At 55.3% G+C, this 19,252-nt stretch overlaps 2 protein-coding genes across 3 annotated transcripts in view; one reads left to right on the top strand and one right to left on the bottom strand.

Annotated features, from left to right (window-relative positions):
- UBE2O (ubiquitin conjugating enzyme E2 O) overlaps positions 1-4,956 on the top strand; it is a 92,826-nt gene extending 87,870 nt beyond the window's left edge. Inside the window, exon 18 of the mRNA XM_073310945.2 lies at positions 997-4,956. Coding sequence (XP_073167046.1) covers positions 997-1,775 — 779 coding nt within the window. The 3' untranslated portion in view covers positions 1,776-4,956. The remainder of the gene's footprint in view (positions 1-996) is intronic.
- A 4,688-nt stretch (positions 4,957-9,644) lies between these two features.
- Positions 9,645-19,252, bottom strand: part of SPHK1 (sphingosine kinase 1) — a 31,420-nt gene continuing 21,812 nt past the window's right edge. The window contains exons 2-5 of one of the 2 annotated variants that reach the window (XM_073310947.2): positions 17,595-17,744; positions 16,700-16,794; positions 15,685-15,863; positions 9,645-11,401 (exon numbers count right to left, since the gene is read on the bottom strand). In XM_073310947.2, coding sequence (XP_073167048.1) covers positions 10,585-11,401; positions 15,685-15,863; positions 16,700-16,794; positions 17,595-17,744 — 1,241 coding nt within the window. In that variant the 3' untranslated portion in view covers positions 9,645-10,584. The remainder of the gene's footprint in view (positions 11,402-15,684; positions 15,864-16,699; positions 16,795-17,594; positions 17,745-19,252) is intronic. The other variant, XM_073310948.2, reaches the window with a different exon arrangement.

Genomic DNA, 19,252 nt, shown 5'->3' with positions numbered 1-19,252 from the left:
CTTGTCTACAGAACCGATAATCCCCATTTAGAGGCTAAAATATCAACTTCTTCTTGCAAACTTCTCTGGATTACCAGAGAGATTTGTTAATGCTGAGAGCTCAGCCTTAGACCTCTCCCTTCTGTTGCCTGGTCATGGGAGAAATGTCATGACCCCACCGTCAGGAGCATTAAAGCAGTTGGGGGCATTGCCAGCAGGGTGGCATTGACCATGTCAACATCACACCCAGGCAGAACAACCAGCCTAAAATGTCAACCGGCGAGAACTCAGTGTGGGTGGCTTGCCCGCGGCTGTGCCAGAGACAGTGGCTGGAAAGGAAAAGGGCAAAAGTAAATGTGGCCCAGTCGGCGCTAAAAGCAGCTTTGGGTGTCACTTCAAGGAATGGCTTGATTCTGTTACAACACTTTTTTCATGTGTTTGGCCCTGAAAAGTGGGCAGCTAACCATAGCACAGGCAAGGCCTGTGAAATATTTCCCCCTTCACTCACTCTTCCAGTGCCCCTCTGTCCCGGCAGTGCACCTTGTCCCTCACCCCATGCTGAGCTAGCAACTGTACCTGTTACTAGTCCAGTCATGGGCTTCTACAGTGAGTGGCGTCCACCTGGGAGGTGTTTCTGTAGTCTGAAAAATGACCACCGGCCCCTGCCAGGAGGCCACCAGGCCTGTTCTCACAAGTGTCCCAAGCAGAGTCAGAGGCCGGATGAAATGCTGGTGCAGCCGCTAGACATGCACCTGCCTGGATTACCTCCTGTTACCAGTCCAGCATGGCAACCTTGCTCTGCTGCTCCCTCTGCCTGCGCCCCTGCTTGCGATCTTTGTGCTGTAGGGGTCAATATGGCAGCAGCCCAAGCTGGAGGGAGCTCCCTAGTGGGGAGGGCAGTTATAGATTGAGGCCTCAGCACCCTTCAGCAAAGGCAGAGCCCAGCAGATCCCCCTGTAGGTCGCAGGTCAGTGTGAGGTTTCCGTTTAACTCTTTGCTCTCCCTCTCTCCTGGCAGGACTGATCCTAGTGAATGAGCCCTATTACAACGAGGCAGGGTTCGACAGCGACCGGGGCCTTCAGGAGGGCTACGAGAACAGCCGCTGCTACAACGAGATGGCCTTGATCCGTGTGGTCCAATCGATGATGCAGATGCTGCGCAAGCCGGTGGAGGTCTTCGAGCACGAGATCCGCGAGCACTTCCGCTGCAACGGCTGGCGCCTGGTCTACCGGATAGAGTCTTGGCTAGAGACCAGCGAGCTGGTGGAAAGGAGCCACGAGCACCCCAACGGGGCCGATTCCTCCTCTCTCCTTTCTGTGTGCGACACCCTGGCCGAGAGCCCGGTTGACAGCAGGGGATTTCAGGGCGAGTACAGCAGCCCCTTGGAGCAGGAGCTGGGGGCAGCAGCGGCTGCGGCGGAATTTTCCGACCTGGCGCTAGAAGGGCAGGAGGAGCTGGAAGACTCTGGATGTGGAGCCTCGACGCTCGCGGCCAGCGACGGCCATCAGTATTCAGACTCCGAGAGCACGGGCCACACCAGAGAGCTCCCCCTGGCGAGAGACCTAACGGACGAGTGTAAAGCCGCGCAGGACTCTGCCTCGCAGCCTAGTGTGAAACCAAAGAAAAGGAGAAAGAGCTACAGGAGTTTCCTCCCCGAGAAGAGTGGTTACCCTGACATCGGCTTTCCCCTCTTCCCCCTGTCCAAGGGGTTCATTAAAAGCATTCGTGGTGTCTTGCAGCAGTACCGGGCTGCCTTAGTAGAGGCCAATATCCCTGAGTGGAGAGAGGACAAGTGAAACGTCAGGTTAGGGGCAGACAGATGCAGAAGAGAAGGGGAAAGCAGCAAGGAAATCAGCAAACGCTGTTCCCAATAAACTGGCTTTGCTCGTTCCCGGCTCTCTTCCGCTGCTTGGTGTGTTTATAAAAAGGCAGTAGCCCAAATAGCTCATTCCTCGCTCTTTACTTCCCCCAGCCTCTCCCCCATTCCTCATGCTCCTTTGATCCTGAAGCGTAAGGAGTTGTGAGCCTTCCAAAGCAGTCTTGCAGCTGGGACCCTCTGTGCTCTTTCGTCCCCGGGCGCCTCTGTGTGCAAAGTGGGCTCCGCTCCCTGGCTGCTATGTCTGACCCCAGCGTTGCACTTGGGATTCAGCCCTAAAGGTATGGTTGCTGTGGTATCCGATGCTGAGTGGCTGTGTCCTCCCAGTCCTTCCATTTCCCTTCACTACCACGTCTTGTGGCTTTCTTGAAGTCTGTTCCAGCTTGAGAATACTTTGACATTAGATTCTGGTTGCATCTAAGTCTCCTGCTCCCTATAGGGCTGCCTTCCCATAGCTGGTCACTGACAGATTCTCAGCTCACCCACTCCTTTGTTTGGTACTTACGGTGCAGAGATGAAGTTCTAGATAGGCTCCTGTTCAGCCCTGGGCAATACCCTGGGGTTTCCCTGTGGTCCTAGCCCTCTGATCTCTCTCCTGGAAGTAATTTCTCCAAAATAGTAAACACATTTCCACTCCCCATCCTCACCAGACCTGCTTGCACTTTGCAAACTTACAGGAGTCAGCTTCCTGCTGGCACTATTCCATCCAGCAGGAGCCTGGGAGCCCCATGTGCACTGCTTCAGCCCAAGTCCAACTGATCAGCAGCAAAGGTAGATCTAGGGTAGATGATGTAGCTTCTGTGTGGATATTAAACTTAGTGCCGCTGATGCTTCTGCACCACTTCAGCTGTTGATAAATTTCTCAGGCTGCAGCTGTTCCTGAGGCTAGCTCAGCAAGTACAGACCTGTACCTGTGGGGGTGTGACTTCACTCCTGCTGCGGCAGGACGGACATTGCATCTTTAACAAACACAGCTTTCACTGTGTGAGCCCCTGCTCATCCCCAGCCCTGCACAGTCCAGAAGCCAGCAGCACTGGAGACCTTGCATGTACATCCTTAATCCCATCAACAGTGCTGCCGGGTAGCTATAGGAAAGGGCTAGTGGGACATGTGCGTTAGTGGAAAGGGGTTGACACTGAGTACTTTGAAGGGGTATGATGAAAGCAGTGATTATCTGGGGGCATCCTATTCAGGATGTCTGCAGCTTGCTTTCAGGGCTTTCTGTGCACTGCTGGAGACCCCCGATCAAGCCCTGCTAGATTTGTCAGGAGTTGAGCCTGACAACAAGCTCCCATCCACGCCGATGCCCGTTTTCTGCCACAGAGGCAGCCCAGCTGTGTCCTTCCCAGCTGATGAAATGAGCTAGCGAAGCCAGGCTTCCACATGGAAGGAATAGCAAGGCTTGTCATTCAGCGTGGCTAGTAAACGAGGCTAATTCCTCACAGGAAACCAAACCAAATTCCTCCTTGCCAGCTCTCCCACCACCGCTAGCCCTGCCAGAGCCAGCGGCTGTTGGGGTTCTAAATTCAAAGCTGAGGGCGGAAGTGTCAGCAGGCTGTCTTGCCTGTTTGCAAAGTGCTCCCAGCTGCCTGGATGGCTTTGGTGCACAACTGCCCATTATCCACTGGAAGAAATTTTATAAGGGCTGTCTCCTGGTCCCATTGACTACACCCAACCTGGGGTTGGACTTGCCCCCTGGAGAAGGGTGCCACTGGGACTGGGTCTCTCTCACACTGACTCTGGTCTCCACGTTAGCACTGCAGAATCCTTCACACTAGCTGCCACGATTGCTCAGGAGAGCTGCAGGTCTGGAATCGAGAGCTGCGGGGGAGTCCGCATGTTGGGCTTGAGCGGCAGTAGCATTGTGGGGGTGGGTCTGGTGCAGTAGTTCCTGGCTATCCTCGATGCTAGCCAGCATTTCATGAGCAAGAAAATTGACTCCAGTGTAAAAGGGCAGGGGTGGGATGCTAACTGACGTTGTCCTTTGGGAGTGAATGAGGCATCTGGTGCAGGGGGTTGTTCCACACATTGTTAGACGCCTTATTCACTGTACTGAAGGCCAGTCTGTAACTTAGACTCATTTCCTTTGGTGTATCACTTCATTCCTCTCTCTGCAAAGGAACGGGGGAGGAGGAGTTGACAAGCTGCTTATTAGAAAGACACAAGTAGAGAACAGAATCTGCTCATGTGCCTGGGGGTCTCTAGCATTGCCCACCCACACAACTCTCTCTCTCTAGTTGTTTCTCTTTATCTTCTCCTGGAAGGGTAGAGGGAACTAGAGTAGCCACAGCAAAAGCCAGCTGTAGGAGCTGATCTGCTTTGAGGAAGGTGGTGGGAGAAGAGGTGCCATTGTGAGAGCCGGCCTGACTGTATGCCAGATGATTCCTTCCCCCTCCCAAGAAGTCTGCCTCTCTAATCATAACCAAGAGCTTTGTACAGGATCCTGGAGTTTTCAGCTGAGAAAGCTCTTGCTTATTGGCCTTGGGGAGGCTCTCCTGTCCCTTAACAGCATTGCTGGAGCTCTCCTAGCTCTTCAGAGCTGTCTGTCCCTAACTGAGATGCGCACAGAGGTTTACAAGTTTTCTAAGCTTTTGATCATGTGAAGCTCCGGGTCTGAGATTGCTGTTGAGCACACTGCAGCTATGTAATTTTTTTGGTGTACGTATGTAATATTTAAAGGTTAAAAACAAAATTTAAAAAGGCAAAACCTTTAAAAAAAAATAAAATAAAAAAACCCACAAAAAGCCAAAGCATGATGCATATTGTTAGCCTTAAAACTGGCTACTTGACACTGCGATGTACAAATAAGAACAGCCTGTAACTGTTTTAAGTGCTGGGGTGGGGTGGGGCGGGGAAGAAATATTACAAAATCAGTTTGTAGCCTTGATTCTGTACAGTATTTAAAAACAATGGAATTATTACTGAGGCCATGCTTAGAGGTGTGTTGTTCACGTGCAGATGTGAATGCTGGGTTGCTTACCATATATGTATAAAGTGCTGTGTGACTTACTTTTTTTTACTTGCGAATTTTTTTTTTGGCTAATTAGGATGTAATAAAGGAGAAAAAGTTGATTTGCCATTAAATTTTGCCTCTGTGAATAGCTCTGGTTGTGCTTTTTTTTTCTTTTCTTTCCTGTGTGGTGAGTATATCACCTGCAAGAGAACTGAACATCCTGCCACCTTTATTCAGACTGAGGAGGTTCTTGCTCTGCTCTGAATCAATACCACTGCCAGTGGGCTGCACATGAACTGGGACTCGGGAGACCTGAGTTCTGCTGGCTCACTCACTGGTCTGCTTGGGTGACTTTGGGCAAGTCACTTCCCCTCTTTGTACCTCAGTTTCTCCATCTGTGAAGTGCTTTGACATCTACTGATGAAAAGTGCTACGTAAGAGCTAGGTTTTACTGTCCTCAGTGGAGCCAGTGAGGAAAGGTGGCAGAATCTAGCCCTGAGGAAGCTTAGTTAACTGCTCTGTAGCTGACTGGTGCACCTAGGGGCCGATTGAAAGCCCTCTGAGGACAATGGGCATCTTTCGAAGGGCTTTGGATAAGGCTCTTCATTTATACAAGGTTCAGGAAGAGCAGCTTTTCTGTCCAGTAGTCAAGGTAACACCAGGATCCAGCAACCTCACACAAGTTCAGCTAGTCTGGTAATGGGGTCTGAGATGCCAGCTTGTCACCCCTAGCTGGCTTGTTCAGATCTAACTTAAACTTGCAGTAACCTGAAACCTACCATGTCAGCTGTTTACGGACTGATGTGAAATGAGGTTTGCCCACCTGCCAGTGGACATCTGCCCACATCCTAAACTGCCATTATGGATAGCATCTCGGGGTGACCTTATCAAAGAGGCCACGGACAGAACGGCCATAAGAGTGTGAGGAGGCCCTTCAGAGCAGTGAGATCAGGCAGCAGAGTCAGGAGAAGCTTGCACCTCTTTGGAAAGAAGGTTTCAGCCATCAGTGCTGCTCTTCCAACCCTTTCATGATGCCAACAATCAACCTGCCTTTTGCCAAGCTGACCTTTCAGTCCCTAGGACAATGTAGGAGCTGTGTTTAGAGACCTTGGTACTGCTTGGGCACAGTGCGGTGAACTGAGGCTGAACGACTCAAACCTTCTGATCTAATGGAATGGGGTGACATCTTGGCTCCCACCACCAAAAAAGGGAAGCTGAGAGGGGCTGGTGGATGGTGCTCAGGCCTGGAATTTAGAAACTCCTCGGTTCTAATCCTGGCTGTTCTGTTGATTCTGAGACTTTGGGAGCAAATCACTGAATCTTGCGAGGCTTCAGTTTCCCCCATGTTGCAGAATGGGAATAAGGCATTCTGCTCTAGGATGGTGGTGGACTTAGGTGCTCTGTGTAAGTACCATTTTTAAGGGGTAATGACAGAACAGGTATGGTTAGAAAAGATTTAAAGGGACAGCACCAGGGACAAGGGTCAAGGATGTGAGGAGAAACCAAAGCAGAAATGAAGTAAATGTGAACCTTAATGACTGCCGTGAGACTTCAGAGCACCCTTTAACAGCTCTGCATTCATTGCTCAGATCATATTAAGTGTAGGATGCTCTGGAAGCTATGGCAGGAGCTGGAGTGCTGCAGGTTAATGGCATTTGCTGTAGGCTGTAACTGCAAAAGCAAGACTAGTTTAGTTAGCCATGCTCGGAGAGGAGGGAGGCCTGTTCCCAGGCAGTTAGTGCCAGGGGCTTACCTTAATGAATGAACCAGGGCCAGGGTGGGTGTACACAAGCATGCCCCAGGGAGCAGGAGGCTCCAATGGCTCTCTTCTTGTAAAGATAACAGCAGGGGTATTACGGGGGGAGGGGAGAGGGGGAGCTACTCCAGGGGGGCCAGGAATCCTCCAGGGAGTTGGTGAGTAACTTTGATATGCACTAGGACATAAGTCTCCCTTTTTTTGGTACCTCACAGCCTGACAGCTTGGCTCTGAGACAATGAGCTGCTGCCAGGGCTGGGTTAACCTTTTGTGGGCCTGGTGCCAAACATGTATGTGGGCCCCCATGGAGGTTATGGAGCTTGGGGGGGGGGGGGGGGGGAATGTCACTCCCTAGAGTGAGGAGCCACCCAGAGGCAATGTGGCATGGTAGGGACAGCCCTGCCCCACCCAGCCCAGTGCGAGGGCACTATTTACAAACCGGTAGTTGCCAGATGCACAGTGGCCTGCACAGCCCTGTGCTGCCAGCATGTCCCTTCCCCTCAGGGGTGGGTCCATGCTGTGCCACACAGCCCCCCCCCCATTCCCTATGGCCAGAGCTCCCCGGACCCGCTATGCCCGGCACCCCCGGACCCCTCACCCACAAATGCACATCACCCTGCCTAGCACCCCCCCTGCCCACAGCCCCACCACAACTGCCCAGCACCCTCCACAGAACCCCCAATCCCTAGTGTCTCAACACACACAGATCTTCCCTGCCCCCTCACAGCCCGCACCCTCCAGGGACCCACCCCCTGCCTCCCAGCTGCTGGGAGGTGACTGTGTCTGCTGGCCTGAGCTGGTCCTGGGGCTGGGAATCACTCCGGCCCCTCAGGAGTGGCAGGATCATCTAGGTCAGGGCCTGCCCTGGCTGGGCTGTCTCAAAACACACTTGCCAGGAGAGGCCCAGACAAGCTCCTCCACCCCCACTGGCCAAGACTGGCCAGGCTTCTGCACCAGTCCCAGGTGGCTCAGCTCCAGGGAGACAGGCAGGGCCCCACAGGTGGTGGGAAGCAGAGACTGCCCGGAGCCGGAGGTGCACTGGGGTCCAGCCAGGCGGCAGAGAGGAGCCGGGCAGTGGGGCTAGGGGCAGGAGAGGAGCCCTCAGCCTGAGGAGCAAGTGATGGGCGGCCGGGAGCTAGTGGGCTGGCGGGGTCTTGGGCCGCAGTGCAAGCAGAGCAGGCCCGGCTCCCTTCTGAGCCTGGGCCACGCTCCCTTCTGAGCCTGGGCCCGGCTCCCTGGAGCCACTGGCGCTATTATAAACCCAGCACTGGCTGCTGCTTCTGCAGGTAAGGAGCTTTATGCTTCTGAAGCAGAGAACTCAGAGTGGATGCAAATGGCTGGTTGTTCTTAGTAGGCACTCACAAATGGGGAACACAATGCTGATGGCCTTAAGCCTCATGGCTTTGCCTGCAGTAGCATGCACTACCATTTAAGAGGAGTTTGCACAGTCTCAATTGCCAACTGTGTTGGTTACCAAATTCCAGGCAATTGACTAGGCTAAAAGACAAGGGTGCTCGATTAGCAGGCCTAGGGGACAGGATGGCTGCTGTAAAACCAGACTCAAACCACCTGGCCCAAACTTTGGAGACCTGTAGGTGCTGGAATGCAATCTGCAGAGAAGCTGCAGCTGTAGAATTCTAGGCCAGGCAAGTGCCCATGAAGGGCTCCCTTGAAAATCAAATCCTCCTGCAGAAAAATCAAGGGTTCAGGAATCCAGGAACTTCCTGAAAAACTTGTGGATTTACAAAATAAAATTCCAGAGCTGCTGGAGCTGGACATGCAGGAAAAGCCGGTATGTGCCTATGTGGTGGAATTCTCCAGCGAGAATCTTTCAGACACTGAACCAGAACTAAGACTGCAACACTGGTGAAAGGGAGACATTTCTGCAGGCAGACCTCCTGATCATCTGTTGAAGGGCCCATGCTATTGATTGTCACCTGACAATGGACGAAGGAATTAGATGCAGTTAAAGTGTTAGGCCAGAGTATCACTGTATCCATTTGTACACCTGGCCCAATGCCATACAGAAAGATACCTTCCCCCCTACCCCTTATTTTGGGATATGGGTCCTGGTTGTTACCTATCTTGTTGGAGTGAAAATAAATCTGAGCTCTGTATGATCCGGACTGGCTGGCAAACAATTAGGCTTTTCTTTCCCTTCTTTGGGATCCTAATTGCATAATTTTCAGCTGAATAAACGTGAACAGCAGCTGCTGTCTATGGTTCCTCTGTCATGGCTGAACATTCTAAATCTGGCTTCGTTACTCTCGCTTTAGATCCAAAATTAGTGGCAACCAAAAAAATGGTGTCACTGTATGAAATGGGTAGAATCAGCACTTGGTGGCTGCTCAGGCTGCCTGTACAGCCAGCCCTTTCCCACAAGCTTTTGTCTGTTTAGATTGCATGCCTGCACTGGTGCTGGAAGTCTCGGCATGCTTCAGCTGGCCTGTGGATGTGATGAGTGTGTTCTTTACAGCTATTGCTATCTACCACAACCTATGCAATGTGGGCCATGGACATGAATGCTGTCTAGGTTTTCATAGGGCTGCCCATCCCTCTGGTATCTGACCGCCAAAGAATGCTATGCAGTTTGATTTTATAAAGATTATTGTAACATTTCTGATTTTCTTTTTAGCCTATTTTTCCAAAATGTTTCTAAAGAAACTGCTGTTGGACTAGATTGGTGGTTTCCCCCTCTACAGTTAAAACATATAAACTCAATGGACCCTGCAAAATTAAATGTTTAATACCTTGGATTAGGGTGACACTACTTCTCCCAGCTCTTGGCCCCCCATGAGTCATCATAGCCAGGCCCTAGAATGGAGAATAAAGGGATTTTCTAGCAGGCTGACTGGGATTCTGTGCAAATGCCAAGAGGCATTGCATTTTGGAGCAATCAACCCACAACCCCTTGCTGGCGAAATCTGAAAGCAATAACCCCTGAGATGCTGCTGCTCCAAGAAACTTTGCTTATTACACCACAGCAATCCCAGGGAGGAAACCATCCAAGCTGGGACTTCCGGGTGCTTAGGTTTGCAATGAAATCACAGTGCCCACCATATAACAGCCAAGGCCTCCTGTTTTGGAAAAGCTAGATCTTTATTGTCTCATTTTAAGGATAAACTCTGTCTCCATGGAGCTTTTGGTAGATATATTTTTCTTTAAAAAAAAAATTGGTTAATTATAACAAATGTTGGCCCTAGAAGTTTAGAGTTTATGGTGGAGCCAGTTCTCATTTCCCCACCGGCCCCAGGGGCTTGGTGCCCATTGTATCTGCTGGTGCTGAGGCAGTGCTCGGTCTCTGTGGCACTCTGCTCATGGGGGAAAGGGTAGCAGCGCTCTTGTGCCTTCAGTGTATTGTTGAGCTGTGGGAAGGGAGCAGACTGGCTTTGTCCTGTGGGGAACCAAGCAGCAGAAATGCAGAAGGCCTATACTGCAGAGAGCCTGGGTTTGGCGAATCACCTGGCTTCAGCTGCGGAGTCCCTTGCAAAGACAGGCCGATCTGGAAGCAGAGAAGAGAAGAAGCCCAGCACTTGGGGGTGGTGGGAGAAATATCCTTGCAGCTGCTAAGATGACCTGGAAAGAGCTGTGCCTGTATTCGGGTACCATCACCTGCCACCCACGGCTCAGGAGTCCCCTCTCGCTAGGGATCGCTGTGTCCCATAGAGCTTCCTGACTCGGGGGGTGGGAAGGGGGCAGGCCAGGCTGTGAGTGTCCCTCCCCTGCCCTCAAACTTACTAACCAAACCTCTTAGCAGTTGGCCCTTAGTGCCTGTGATCAGGCAGGAAAAGAACTGTGCTGGGAGTGGGACTCGGGAGGTTGGGCAGAGCAAGGGGAACAAGAGACCCCTGTGAACTATTCCAGAGGAGGAGAGGCACGCGGGCTGGAGAAGACACTGAGTAGCAGGAGGTGTAAGCGTTCCCTGCAGTCGTCCTTGCCTGTCCTCCCACACTGCACCCCAGGGATGCACATGGTCAAAACCCTTTTTGAAGTGGTTTATTTGTCAGGCTGGCAGGTGGCTCAGGAGCCACTGATGATGCTGCAGAATTGGTTGTGCACCTGGCCCTGCACTGGCTCGCATGCCAGTGGCTCGCCATCCACCGTCATGAGCCCGGTGGAAGTGAAGGGCTCAAGCCGGAAGGCCCTCACGGGGACATAGTGAAGGTGGGGACAGTTCAGGTCCAGGTGGGTCCCCTTCTCCATTGCTAGGAAGATTCTGAGCAGCCCCAGCCGGGAGACCCCAGCTTTCAGGTAGAAGAGGTGCATGGAGCCGTCATGAAGCTTGGCCGTGGGGGCCATGGTGAAGTCAGCGCCCACGTGCGACTGGTAGATGGCGAAAATGGAGATAAACTCTTCCTCAGGCACAGTGGTCCAGTGCTTTGGGACTGGCTGGTCGAAGGGGACCAGGAGAGGGTCCTCTGGCCAGGACCCCTTGTGAGGGGGCTCTGGCGCCCCTGGTGCAGGCTGAGGGAGGATATGGAGGGGGTGACCATTGCTGCATGGCACATGGTGGCTATTCTGCTCTGAAGGGCTGCCAGGGGCTGAGGAGACCGAGGATGACGTCTCCATGGGCAGGTAGGAGAGGCGGCCCTTGTAGACCTTCAGCCCAGCCAGCTGCTGGATGGTGCCCACAGTGAAGCGGGCATTGCCCAGTTGGCGGTACTTCTCGCTGGCGATGTCCACGTCAGAGATGAAGCCCCAGCCGAAGCTGAGGAAGGAGAAGAGGCGCTTGCCGGAGGCCGTGCTCAGGGAGACCAGGTCCATGGGGGCATACAGGCCTTTGCAGAGGAAATAGGTGCAATTGGTCAGTAGCTCCTTCCTGAAGGCCTGCGTGTTGCTGTAACAGAGACAAAAGCAGGCAGATCTGTTGAGCTGGGACCCTCACCTTGTCCGAGGCACACTCCAGTGGTCGGAGCGGGGGAGGGACTCTCGGGACCCCCCCAGGGGCCTGCTGGGAGACTCCAGACAAGTCCCTGCAGCTCCAGGGTGCACCCTTTGGCTGAGGAAGACACTGCAATTGCAAAATGTCTCTTAAGTATTATTGGAATGTGACTAGAGCCACTGGGAGTTTCAAAGATCCCCACCTGCTTGGAATCAACATGATCCTGTCTACCACCAGAAGAAAAGTCTCCTAGAAACTCCACGGGAGGGGTTTAAAACCTAGCTCCCTGGGCTTGTGCCCGTTTTCTCAGACTCAGCTAGTGCTTCCACCTGTCCTTTTCCTGTCCAACCAGCCTGGAATCACCCCTCTTGGGCTGACCAGCTGACAATGCTCCACAAACGGAAGCATCACTGACCCCCATTTGCTCCCCTGCTATGCTCTCCTTGGAGAAGCCTTTCTCCGTAGGCTGCACCCCGCTTTGTTCGAAGCTCCAGCAGCGGGAGGGGGAGGCAGAATAACCCAGAGGGGCAATTGGCCAGGCACAGGGTTTGCTTGGTGCCTTTGTTTGCAAGGCCCTGCAGCCCAGCCTGGCAGAGGCACGGCCCTAGATAACCAGATGCAAGAGGCGCATTGCTGTTGTCAGACTGTCAGGAGCGATCTGCCAGCACGAGAGTGAGGCAGCCAAGCTCAGGGGCATGGCAGACAAGAAGCCCCATGGGACACCGGCACGTGTAACCTCGGTTGTCATTGACTCTGTCCAGGCCACTGGTTTCGTCTGGCTCGGGGAACCGAAGGGCCTGTCCCCCAATGACAGCGACTGGGAGCGAACCATTGGTATGGACAGATTTGGAGTGGCAGCCGCCCTGCCTAGAACAGCAGAGCTCTGCCTAACAGCTCTTGTTCTGGCTCTGCCTGAGCCAGACTGCCCTCGCGCCATGGCCAGGACGTGCCCTGGCCACTGGAGAACAAGGTCGCCTGTCTCAGGGGGCTCGGCTATTTACACACGCACCACGGTAGCAGCTGGGCAATGGGGGCCGGGCAAGGTCTCATCATTTTAGGTATCCTTTGCTCCCCTCCACCATGGCCCAAATCCACGTCGTTAGGGGCCCAATGGCCACTCTCTGATACCCCGGGGTGGCTCAGCCAGGAGCTAGCTGACTGCCAGGGGGCAGAGGGTTTGCAGCTCCTGGGAGATGGAATCAGCTCAGAGCCAGCAGATGGAGCAAGTTGCATCTGCCCTCATTTCTGCTGGGAACCCCCTTCCACTAACTCCTGCACTGGGCCGAGCCAGGCCAGGGACCAGCTAGTGGGGAGGCCAGGCGCAGCTGGGCCGTGGGCGTGAAGCTCAGAGCAGCTTTGCACAGGAAGCCAGCCCAGGCGGCAGCAGAGAAAAGGCAGATGCGGAGTGTCCCACCTTCCCTTGCTGGTGGAGGAGGGAGCATGGCTAGGGAGAGGGGCAGGGTCTCACTCTGGGAATGCAAGTGATTCCCTGTGGGTCTTTTGGGCGTATCAGCTCCTGGCTCCTGCTGCAGGCTGTTCTGCCTCCAGGCGCAGCAGCTGCAGGGGCATGGCGGATGCTGTAGATCCCAGGCAGGGCTCTGGGGGACCGGGAGAGGGGGGCTGTACGCGCCGCTGGTGAACACCGGGCGGGAGGGGCTGAGCTCTTTGGAAGCTCAGGTTTTAAGTGTTACAATGGTGGGTGCTGGGCACCTCGGCAAATCTGGCCTTTATGCAGGTGTCTAGCGTGGAGTTGGGCCATGAATGGCGCCCCAGGGGCGCGGGTTGCTGCAGGAAAGCGGCTGGCTAGGAAGTGGTTTATGTTGAAGTGAGAGCAAAACTTCCATTTTTTAAAATGTATTTGAATGGGTTTTGACCATTTTAAAAACCACCATTATTGAAATGGCAACGGCCACACTTGCTTTGGGCTTTTTGTTCAAAGGGGGCGAGTGATTGGCCCAACCCAACCTGTTACAAAACTTCTGCCCAGTCTGATCTCGGCCCCGGAACGGACTGTGATTGCGGCACGCTCCCCGCAGCTGTTGCCGCCACACACACAGCTTAGCGTTGTTCTTGAAGGAAGGCAGAACTTGCCCCTGGGCTAGTGAGCAGAACTTGGCCCAAACCCCTCTGTACTCTCTGTGCTGCTTCTGCTGCATGCCCAGCTCAGCCTGCTCTGGGCAGCAGCTCCCCGGTGCGTCTCACCCAGTGACGCCAAGCACTTGGCAGGGCATAGGCAAATATCACCTCCAGTCTACTAGGGGAAACTGAGGCAGAGTGGTTAAAGTAACTTGTCCAGGATTCTGCACTGGGAATGCAACTCTTCTGCCTCCCCGAGCAGGGGCTGGAAGGAAAGTCCAGATGGGGAAACAGAGAGAGCAGGGCCCAGGGTTAAGGAGATCTGTCGCCACACTAGGGCGAGTCTCCTCTGCGCAGTCAGCTAAACACAGTGCCAGTCTGGGAATTGCTCGGTGCTGGGGGGAGAGCCATTCCCAGGGGACTTTCGGAGGCAGCATGAGGCTCGGCTGGCTTTATTGCTTGTCTTCCTGAGCCCATGCACCCCCCCTGACTGGAGGGAGCAGAGGGGGGCAGGGGCAGAAGGGTCTATAACCACTAGATCACACTGCTCTCCAGAACCTATAATTGAAGCCGGGATTCCTGAGCCCAAGCACCCCCCTCTGACTGGAGGGAGGGGGGCCCATGTGTTCTCAGGAGCACCTATCTACTTTGCTCAAAGCTTCAGAGACCAGTGAGCTGGGGCCGGGCAATGTCTGGGAGCAGTCAGATGGCTGAGCATTGTGGCTGTGAAATCAAAGCCGCCCGTTTGTGCCCCCACCCGGAGCACTGTGCAGCGGGAGCTGGGATTAGCCTCGCAGCAGCAGGGCCGAGCCAACCGCGCAGGGGCAAAGGCCAGCGCTGAGACTGGCAATTTCATCACGAGATGAGAAACGTGAGCCAAGGGCTTCCAGTTAAACTGCCTCTGCGTGCCCCTCCCCCTGCCCTTCTCTGTGCCCCAGCTATGCCAGGAGCCGGAGCTACTCCACCCCATCACGCCCCGTTTTGCTGTGCAGCCTAGGTAGAGTGCAGACTCTCGGGGGCTTGTCGGACTCTCCCTGTGCATGTGAGTAGCGCTGAGCCCAGCAGGAACAATAATCCCAAGCTCTCTTACCCCACTTTTCATCCATAGCTCTCCACACACTTTTCAAAGGAGGAGCATTATCCCCGTTTTACAGATGGGTAAACTGAGGCACGGGGCAGTGAAGTGACTTGCCCAAGGTCACCCAGCAGGCCGGTGGCAGAGCCAGGCATAGGACCCAGGTCTGTTGAGTCCTGTGGTCCATCCATGTGGCCACGCTGCTTCAAAGGCCCCCTGCTCTGAATGGGGACCTCCCTCTAGCTGCTACTGAAATGCAAATAATTAGGAGTAGCAGGGAGGCTGAAGCATGCAGCCATTCTGTGATGCTGTTAGCAGAGCAGGAAGGGCTGGGTGACTTTGTGCGGGGGGGGAGGGGAGGGGGGTTTGGATGGTAACATCTCTGCATCCGGAGCAAGCCCTGTCTGTGCTCTCCTTGCACGTGGGGACAAAAATAGTGATCACACCCTATGAGGGAGACATCAGCTGCTGCGTAGCTCTTGGACATGGCTCTAACCTGGCTTTTCTGTCCACGCATGCCCCAGGAATGCCCAGCTGGGCCACCTGCCTGCGAAGATGGCAATTGCTGCAGGGGGCCTTAGCTTTGCACTCTGCTTTTCGCAGGGGCAGGGCTCAACTCTGCCCTCTCGCTCACCTACACAACCTCACTGGGCAGAATTCAGCCCTCACTAGCTGCCTTAGCCAGGCTCCAGCAGCCCAGGTCTGCTAGGAATGGTGCCAGCCATGTGGCAGATAGCACCGGAGACTGGGACGTGGGGGTAGCTCTTGCCACTGGACAGTCCCTGTGGTTAGACAGGCTGCCCTTGGTGTGGGGGAGTCCTTTGCAGTCATTCATTTGAACTAGTTTCCTGTCGACTGAAGTCAGCGTCAATGGTGTAAGGTGGTTTACAAGGTCTCGGGTGAACCTGACTGCCCCTGGCAAGCCAGTCAGTGCCCCTCTGTCAGCGGGCTTCCCTGCCAGGGGCCTGCTCCACCTCTCCACTGTGTGCCCCTTCCCCAAGGAGCCAGTGGTGACAGCTCAGTGAGCAGGTCCTGGGCCGGCGGCTGGCTGAACCCTCTGTGCTCTCTGTGGCTGAGAAGCCCTTACCCGGCGTAGTGGTTGATGGAAGCGGACAGGGCATTCCCAGAGCCCCCAGGCAGGGTGCAGAGAGGCTTCTTGATGGCGGCCTGCCAGTCCTCACGCTCCATCAGGCCGTTCACCACCTGCAGGGACAGAGCCACACAGCTGGCAGCTTCCCAGAGAGCGCAGCCCCATCCTTTCCCTGGCTGCTCTAGGGGAAGGGAATGGATCAGAGGGAGCCAGTACGGTCCCAAGGTCTCTGCTCGGGGGGGGGGGGGGGGGCAATGCAGCCCCCTGCTCTGGCTGCTCATGCCCCACCCCCACCCCACCCCCCCCACACACACACAGGCCAGGGAAGCCTGAGGAGGTTTTGGGTGCCACCTCCTCTCCTTTGGTGCTTCTGGAAGCTGCCCAGCTTGGCTCCAGGGCACAAGCAGCAGACCCAGGAGCTATTTGTCCCTGGTGTCTTTTCTCCTTCTTAGCCTTTGACAGCGTCGGGGAGGGCAGCGTGAGAGCGTGCCCCAGCCAGGCCCAGCGACCATCCAGCCCACATCCCGCTGCTGCTCCTCCGTCCTGCCCTGCCACGCCACCTGCTGCTCCAGCCATGTGCCCCACATGCGCACACACCTCGCCCCATGACCTGCAGCTCCCTCTTCTTCCAGGCCTATCCTTCCCTCCCGCCCCCCAGCTCTGCCGCCGCTTCAGTCCTGACCTACTTCCCCGCCCCATTCCAGGCCTGGAGCTCCCAGGGCTGCCTGTGCTGTTTGGGATGCAGGCTGCTGCCCAGAGACTCACCCCCGTTGGGATCTGAGCCGCCACCCATGCCCGGCTCTCTCTTCTCCACCTATGCTCCCACTTCAAACTCTGGGGAGGCGCAGCACCAAGCTCTGCACCCCCAGCCTCTGCAGGGGGGCAGTGGCTGGAGACACCCACACTCCCTTTGCCCAACTGCCACAGTGTAAAGGAAGGCCAGGCCTGAGGGACTGGCTCGTCTCCTAGTTGCCAGCAAAACAGCTGCCTGGCTTCCTGGCTGTCTCCTCACCTCATAAAGCAGGCCATCCCCAGCCAGGACAGCCACAGCATCCCACTGGGATAAGTCTCCAGCCCGCACCAGCTCACGGGCATGATTCGGCCTCTCTGGGGAGAGAAATACAGAGCTGCTGGCAGTGGGGGTGGCATGGCCTCACGTAAGCATGGGCTGCCAGGAATCGCCATGGTTGCCTCTCCCTGCACAACCCTTGCAGACAGGAGGGCCCAGCCTTCCTGGGTGCGAGAGGAATAAGCCACAGGATGTCCCTTGGGCTTCCCAACCCAGGCTCCCAGAATCGGATCCAGTTGGCAAGAGCCTAGCCCGGCCCAGGAGCAGGAGAGAGACCCACCAAGACAAGAGAAGGAGTTCTCATGGCCAAGGGCACACGAACCATTGCTCCTAAGCGGTGGTTCCCTGTAGGCCCCCAGGAAGGCTTCACGGGTGCATGGGAGAAGGACACTCCCAGCAGCTCCCCCTGCCCAGCTCGCCTCCTTCCGCTGCCACCCTTCCGTTCTCCTTGCCGCAAGGTGGGATTGCAAAGCCAGAGGGGAAGGTGCCCCCTTCTCCTGCTTCTTGCCCCCTTCTGTCCATTTGAATACTATGCATCCATTGGTCAAATTTAAATGAGTTGCACTTTATTTGCATATTACAAGGCAGGACTGGTTGAGAGGCTCCCAGCTGGAGAGTTCCTAATGTTACCTGGCAGCCATGGTGGGCAGAGAGGTAGAAATGAAGGGCTATCAGCTACTATCCCAGGCTGCACAGCCAGCCATGCAGGGAGAGCTCAGCCAGACAGCAGTCCCCTACCCAGCGAAATGCCTTCCCCTAAGCCTGGCAGCGAGGGGCCCCTAGGAGGCAGCCTGGGCGAGGCAGAACTCGCTGGGCCCTGCAGCGGGAGCAGACTTACCGGTCACAAAGAGGGTGAAGGCTACGTCGGCCTCAGCCAGCATCGGCTGCACTAGGGAGTGGAACAGCTGCAGCGCGTGCCCTGTTCCGCTCTGGGGGTTCAGCAGCACCAGGATGTGGCAGGGCCGCGGCAAGAGCCCCCACGTCACCCCTGAACAGAGACGAGAGAGGAGAGACTCAGCATCGGCGGTGCCTCTCCTGAGCTTGCTGTGTTGGCCGAACCCGGCACAGCTCCCCTGGCCAGGCTGGGAATGGGCCGGATGGGACCTGAGGAAGCTTCCTCACCCTGAGTTTTCAGGAACCTAACACAGCTGTCCCCAGCCTGGGGGGGAGCCCCATGCCCTAGCACCTCAGCCCGACTAACAAGCTGGCTGCTTGGTACTGGCAGCTGAAAGGCTGCTCTGACCTGACACCCAGTTCCACAGACCCCCAGCAAAGCCTTTTCTCCTCCCTCACGGCTGGCCCCAGTCCCTCCTCAGCCGGCGTAGGGGGGCAGTCAGCCCCCATGCAGTCCTGAGCCAGCCAGTCAGTGCCAGGTGGTTCAAATCTAGTCAAACAAAATGAGGAGGGAGGGGCTTGTGTTACTGCTGGGAGAGTTGGCTGGCTGGGCTCTGCTTGGGGGGGTTATTTGTTTTCTGCTGGCTGGTTTCCTTCTCTTATCTCCCTGTAGGAGGCTGAGGCAGATGGAGTCTAGGCCCATCCCCAGAGGGAAGAGATCCCTCCACAGAGCCCAGCTGGCTCCCCATCCCTAGGCTTATGCAGTGGAGCACGTACAGCTCATCCCCCAGGGTCAGAACCTCTGGGCCATGGGCAGGTGAGTCACGAACGGGGATTTACCATCGTGGTGGATTGAGGGTAATGGTTGTGGGGCAGGTGGGGGGAGGGCTGGGACTAATTGAGGTGTGTATGTTACTGTGAACGTCCCATACCTCGCAGGAGCTTGGGAAAGGTAGCCACCTCCCCACAGCACTAGCCCCAGCCAGTGGCATGGTCAGAACATTGATGGCTTGTGGGGGGGTGTTTAGGTGCCATGTGATGGGCGCCCTCGCTAACCTGTCTGTGCTGCGTGGGGACTGCCGGAGGTGAGGAGCCACGCATCAGACACTGTGAAACTGCTGGTAAAAGTTTTTATTGTGTAAAGAAAACAAGTCTGAATGAAACTTGATTTGGGATGGAGTTCCTGTGTCTTTGTGAAGCGGGGGGAGGGGTGCAGGGCATGGCAGGGACCAGCTGAGTATCACTGGAGCCGCTCTGGGGCCTGCGAGGAAGTGGTTTGATAGACGGTGCTCTGAGCAGTCAGCGATTGGTGGGCAGCACGGCTGGGGGACAGTGCTAGGGGCATTGGTTGAACTGGTGCAGCCACGATGCCGGCTTTGCTCCTCTAGGCGAGGGGTGCAGGCTGGCAGAGTTAGGAGACCGGCTGGGGACTAGTGCACTTGTACCGGCAGGTGGAGTGTCTGAACTATTAAAAGCTCTTGTGGGTGAGAGCATCTTACAAGTATGGCAGAGGCCCAAAGCAGTGGACCAGATCACGCCTGCTCTAGTGTAGACAAGGCTCAGCAGCAGAGTTACCATGGTCACTGAGGGCCAGGGAGAATAGGGTCCCTTGTTGCGTTTTTGATTTATTTGATTTCATATGGACGCAAAAGGGTGGCCTGG

The sequence above is a fragment of the Lepidochelys kempii genome, chromosome 14 (assembly GCF_965140285.1).
Source record: "Lepidochelys kempii isolate rLepKem1 chromosome 14, rLepKem1.hap1, whole genome shotgun sequence".
Classification (NCBI taxonomy): Eukaryota; Metazoa; Chordata; order Testudines; family Cheloniidae; genus Lepidochelys; species Lepidochelys kempii.
This window is presented reverse-complemented; position numbering and strand designations above follow the sequence as displayed.